The sequence below is a fragment of the Atta colombica genome, unplaced genomic scaffold (genome assembly GCF_001594045.1).
Source record: "Atta colombica isolate Treedump-2 unplaced genomic scaffold, Acol1.0 scaffold45, whole genome shotgun sequence".
Taxonomy (NCBI): Eukaryota; Metazoa; Arthropoda; class Insecta; order Hymenoptera; family Formicidae; genus Atta; species Atta colombica.
The window spans coordinates 871,765-877,568 of record NW_017259534.1 but is presented as its reverse complement, the minus strand read 5'-3'; the positions used below and the strand labels follow the sequence as shown (position 1 = coordinate 877,568).

General features: G+C 35.9%; 1 protein-coding gene across 2 annotated transcripts in view; it reads left to right on the top strand.

The window, feature by feature from the left end:
* The window catches only part of LOC108691268 (adenylate cyclase type 2-like), a 12,394-nt gene that overhangs the window by 2,463 nt on the left and 4,127 nt on the right, over positions 1-5,804 (top strand). For both annotated transcript variants that reach the window (XM_018198939.1, XM_018198940.1), the window contains exons 2-7: positions 2,268-2,402; positions 2,734-2,954; positions 3,801-3,957; positions 4,078-4,227; positions 4,975-5,099; positions 5,174-5,421. In XM_018198939.1, the coding sequence (XP_018054428.1) occupies positions 2,268-2,402; positions 2,734-2,954; positions 3,801-3,957; positions 4,078-4,227; positions 4,975-5,099; positions 5,174-5,421 (1,036 nt within the window). The remainder of the gene's footprint in view (positions 1-2,267; positions 2,403-2,733; positions 2,955-3,800; positions 3,958-4,077; positions 4,228-4,974; positions 5,100-5,173; positions 5,422-5,804) is intronic.

Sequence of the window (5,804 nt, the reverse complement as noted above, 5' to 3'; positions counted from 1 at the left end):
GGAGAGAGAGAGAGAGAGAGAGAGAGAGAGAGAGAGAGAGAGAGAGAGAGAGAGAGAGATTCTCCAAGCTGAGCGGGAACGTGCGGATAAAACGCACGCGCGAGACGAAAGCACGAAAGCACGTTTCCCCCGGCTGCTGCTGCTGCTGCAAGTGGAGGTTCCTTCAAGCGCACCTTGGCCGTTGCATTTTAGACAGACGCGACTTTTCAGCGGGTGTGGTCGTGCACCGCGTGGGAAAAAAATCTCACGTTTACTTCACAGTGTAAATCTCGGACCTTTCGACCGATCACATGTGAGTATCGTCAAGTGAAAGCAGATGTTTCGCCTTGTGGACACTCTGCTTTTCGATACGATGTCGCGCGTTATCTGAATATCGTCAGCCGTTGGGGATGATAATATATTCTATTTGCAGTCGATGATCACAATGATGAAATCTCGTCAAAATTGTCGGGGAAAAATCTTTTTTTAGAACGTGTACACAGATGCTTTTAAATATCTAAATCCGTCGCGTGCTTGTAATAATCTTGCTCACGTAATTTATCATGCAAGATATGAGGAATGAGAGATACTTCAAAAACTTTGTCTCATAAATTGTCTCAGAAAAATATGCGGTTAACTCAACCTCTGCCTCTCCGTGCTCGAAATTCGACATTGACATTTAATCCTAATTTCTTCACTCTTAATTAGTGCTACAAAAAATTGTAACTATTAGAAATTATTAGAAATTTGTTGAAACTAGAATGATCTGAATGAGCTTTCAAATGAAAGAATGTGGAGCCATTTAAATATATGTATTTTAATTGGTTGTTAAAGAAGATTGAATTAAGCTAGATGAAAAAAGGATCGAATGGATGTGTGAGTGAGCACGTTTGATACTCGCGCGGATATATCAATAAGGATTAATCCTGACCGTAATTCCGACATACCAGCAACTCGAAAGCGCGCAATTCCAGCGGGAGCTTGCGGTGCATTCCATGGTACACACGTTGCATGGCTGGAGCAGTCGGGACTGCGCGACTGCGCCAGATGACAGCCGGACGCAGCTTTATCGTTTTACGAGCTTAGCTGTGTAATTTGCGCGCGCCACGCGATCAGCAGATCGCTATACGATCGTCGTGCAAACGGACGTACTACTGGAAATGCAGCCCCGGTCTGCAAGGATGAGTTCATAAGGACTAGATTTCGCAATCTCCTAGAGACGACTTATGGTATCTGTTGGCCTGTGATGGAGATTAGCAGAGTAAACGAAAGTGATTAAAAGTGTGCATTTACTGAACCTAATCTATCGCTCAGCTAACTCTTGAATTAGTTAAAATCATCTTTTTTATTTTTATACAAATAACGAACTGAGAATTATCGATCTTACACATTTAAATACGTTATTGGGTAACAGAAATGGAAGGCTCTTGAAGTAAGGGAGTATCCCAGCTTCAGTTGAGTGATCGCGTGTGTTTTGTCCGAAAATTTATGGACATTTCTCAAAGAATGATACAATGATAATAATGCGACGATGATACTTCTATAAGTTACACCTCTATACTGATCAAAACGATGTTCCAATATGAGAGGAAATTCTTGCTTCAGTATGAAAGGATATCCTGCTCTGATATATACAATTGATATATACAATTGTTAACTAAACGAAATCCTGACATAATTGATAAACCATACTAAGGTGTAAAACGAATAGTAAAGAAGTTTGTCGTTAACAGACTGAAAAGTAATTTTTGTGCAAATACTCTCTCGTCTCTTCTCACTGAGATGAATTGCGACGTTAAGCTGCGCGTGTTTCTTACAATGGCAATATTCATCATCCTTAATCTATTAACTGATATTGATGATTTCTCTGAAACGATAACAGTGCATACTTCAGATAATCTATAATACTACTTCCGAAACGAAACAAAGATATATTTGAATTATAATTGCAGGACCTTTTGCTTTATTACTTTCACACCTAATTTATTGTTATATATATATTTGTAAAACCAATATTTAAAAAGCATAATTAATAAATTATTAATACAATTATTAATTTAAAATTAAAAATTAAAGAATCGCACAATAAATAAAATGTTTAGATTAAACTCGGTTAAATTTCCTTAGAAATAAGATCCTGACATTTTCTTTATCTTCTTTTTGAATCGCTAAATATTTGTAACAATTGATAATTTAATCGTTTTATCGCAATAAATTCCTTTGCGTGTTTCTGTAGCATTGCTGATTTAACGAATTGATTACGATCTCATGCAAGTTTTCACTTTCAGAAACAATTCAGGTACAAGAACTTAGAAAAGCTGTACACAATCTATCACAGAAGAATACAATATGGTTATCTCTCGATATTCATCTTGCTACAACTGCTACTTGGATTTGCGTATTGCTTGTCTCTGATCATAACGGTAAGCTCATTATTATTAAAAATATAGCAGAAAGAGAAAAAAAAGCGTTTTATTTTATTTAGAAATTTTTAACTATATATGTTTAATAACTTTATTTAATCTTCGATGGACTTGTATGTTTTTGTTTTAAACTAAATTTTCACTTAAAACGTAATACAAAAAATTATTTACTTAACTGTTTAATCTTGGAAACTTAAGTACTTAGAGATTAAAAATCACTAAGTTCCTACTGCAGTAATTCCTTAATTAATGACGTTACTAAGAGATAATGCAAGTTTGAAAAAGTAAATAATGTTGAGGAACATAAGCTGGAGTTTTCTTCTTGATTTAGGTCGGCATGAAGGAATGCTTGTTGGAAATCGTAGTCTATTGCATTGTGGGCGCTCTGATGTGCCCTATGATCGCCTTATCATTCCGATCGAGGCACATCGCCAAAAATACCTATTTGCCGATCATGCTGTCTTGGATGATCATTGTGCTTTTGGTCGTTTGTGATCTGACCATACCTTTATTTTACGTTTTCACTTACACCGAGGATATTCCACCGATAAGGTATCGATAACTTGACCTGTGACAGGGATAATCGTGCGAGGTTGCATCTGATTATCATCACTATTTTAGTATCAACCACGGTGACTTCCTTGCGCCGGCTGTTTATTTAGTGGTTTATCGAAATTATTCTGCGATAACTGCATGACACAAATCGCGTAAATATTTATTACTGATAAAGACGCGTGCTTTTGTCCTCGCACGCGCAACACAAAACTAGCAACTGTCAAAACAGCAACTGATGTTATAACTTATATTGATATTGTGATCCCTATCTGGTGTATATACAAAATAATAATAATTTAAGGTACAATTTTCAAACGGAATGCTGCTTAAGATTATGCGATGTATTTTTAATTACGACATATCTTAGAAGATTAAGAAACTGAAAAGTCATAATTGTATAACAATTAATTTATAAGAATTAAATTTTATATATAGTTATAGATATTTTCAATTATGTTATATTGCGGATATAAAGAAAATATCTTTGAGAAATGATTTCGAAAAAAATTGATCTAATAATTTGGTTTTAAGTTAATAATGTAAAAAGGCCTTCCTAGAAGAATAATCAGTCAACATACAAGAATCGAAAATATCCTTGATGCGCGTATACGGGTGCATACATTTTATGTTCTCCACTGATCGTTTTAACGTGCGTGCCTCGATTGCAATTTTTTTTTTTTCTCGTTAAACCTGAGATCCGTTATACGTAGTCAATTTAAACGATTACGTTCGTATACTTTTTTAATTTTCGTCAATAAGCATGCATCCGCGAATTCATGATCCCGTGCGTCACGTGCGTACTACATACACGCTCTTTTTCCAGCAGCATTTCTTTCTTTTCAGACCAGCATACGCGACGCACTCGCTTCTCGCATGCTACGTGTTCCTGCCGATCACAAAGAATTCGCACGCTCTCGTGCTCGGCCTTACGGCCAGCATGTGTTACTTGGCGACCCTGTCAGTAATCACCTACAACAACACTTCCGATTACATTACCAAGGTAAACCCTATACCGACGATACGCGACGTAATCGCGCTGATGCAAACCGCAGTGCGATTGTTCGAGTAAACCAGCAGCTAAGAATGGAATGCTTTTCTTTTGTTCATTCCCCAATCGCAGATCGTCAGCGATGCGATATACTTCATGTGCGTGAACGCTCTGGGACTCTACTTCAGGTTCATGAACGAGGTCGTCATCAGACGTTCCTTCCTGGACCGCCGGAAATGCGTCGAGTCCACGCTCAGGCTCAATTACGAGAAGGATCAAGAAGTAGGTTTAAATGGACGTAATTGAATTATTGCGACATATATCTCGTCACATTTGTCAGATTAAAAATGAGATCAGACAATTTCGAGATAATTTTCATTAACGAAAAACGTGTATTAAATCTTTATTACACTGTCTTTTTCCTTTGTCTATCTTCCTGTTCTATTCGAGTAATTCTCCTTTGACAAATGAGTAGCATTCCGTACGGAGGAATGTAAAAACAAATTCGCGATGCTGAGCACGTAACGCATGTGACAAACGCGATAAACACAATTGAGTTCCTGTTGTCCTTTGCACTTCATTCTCTAGATCGACTATCCATCATCTTACTAGGTATATTTTTACCTCCGCGAAAAATAAACGTAAAATTGAAAACTGCAAGAAGATATTATAAAAGTGATCATAGATCTGATCTAATGATAGAGTTCAAAAATCGGAATTTGCGAACATTGTAAAAATTTAAATTAAATATAAAATTATAGAAATTTAACCATCAGCAATGTGAAATTTTCATGCCTCGTTTGCAATCTGGGTCTTCGAACTTCAGTACAGATTTTTTTATTGTTTTGCATTGTATAAAAATCTATAAAAATTCTTACATACTTGTGAAAGTTTTAACAATGAATTTTTACTATCATAGAAGTTGGATTGTATTTTTTACAAACTTAAATTTATCTACCAGAGTTCACAATAAAAAAATCGACTGATTGATCGAACATATCTGAAATTGAAAATAATCAACAATTGTAGGAACAATTGACACGGAGTATATTGCCACAACACATAGTGGCGAAAATAAAAAAGGACTTTCGGGATATTTTCAAATTCATAGAAGAGCACAAAAAGAGTCCTCCGCCAAAAGGCAGACCATACTGGTACGAAGTCTCCATAGCAAATACTATTTGTTCTCTTTCGATTCGATTATTATACCCTAATTATTCTCTTTCAGCGATTTATGCGTGGAGACGCACGATAACGTGAGTATTCTATATGCGGACGTAGTGAATTTCTCCGGGTTGACTATAACGCTGCCGATACGGAAACTCGTGGAGACGTTGAACGATCTATTCGGCAGTTTCGACGAAGCATCCGAGAGGCACAATGTACTGAGAATCAAATTTTTGGGTGACTGTTACTATTGCGTGAGCGGCGTACCCACGCCGAACTCTCAGCATGCCAAGAGCTGTGTCGATCTCGGTAAAATGGCAGAATGTCTATTTATTTATTTATTGCAATCATTCAACAGAATGTAATTCAATTAGTAAAAATCGAACGGATATTTAGAAAATGTTATTTTATACATTTTACATTTGTAAAATAATGTGTTTGTTTCCAAATTCAAAAATAGGCAAAGTTGTAATTCGTGGATTTAATTTTATAAAAATCTAGATGCACAATGTTATTCTAATATACTCATTAATTCAGAGATATCTGCACAGATCTGCACATTCATTTATTAGAAGTTTAAAAAATCTTAAAAATCTTCGTGGCTTTTTTCTATTTGATTATATTAATCTAATATTTTATGATTGATGTTCAATTATAAGAAAATATTTCTAAATGTTTTCTCTCTGTATGAT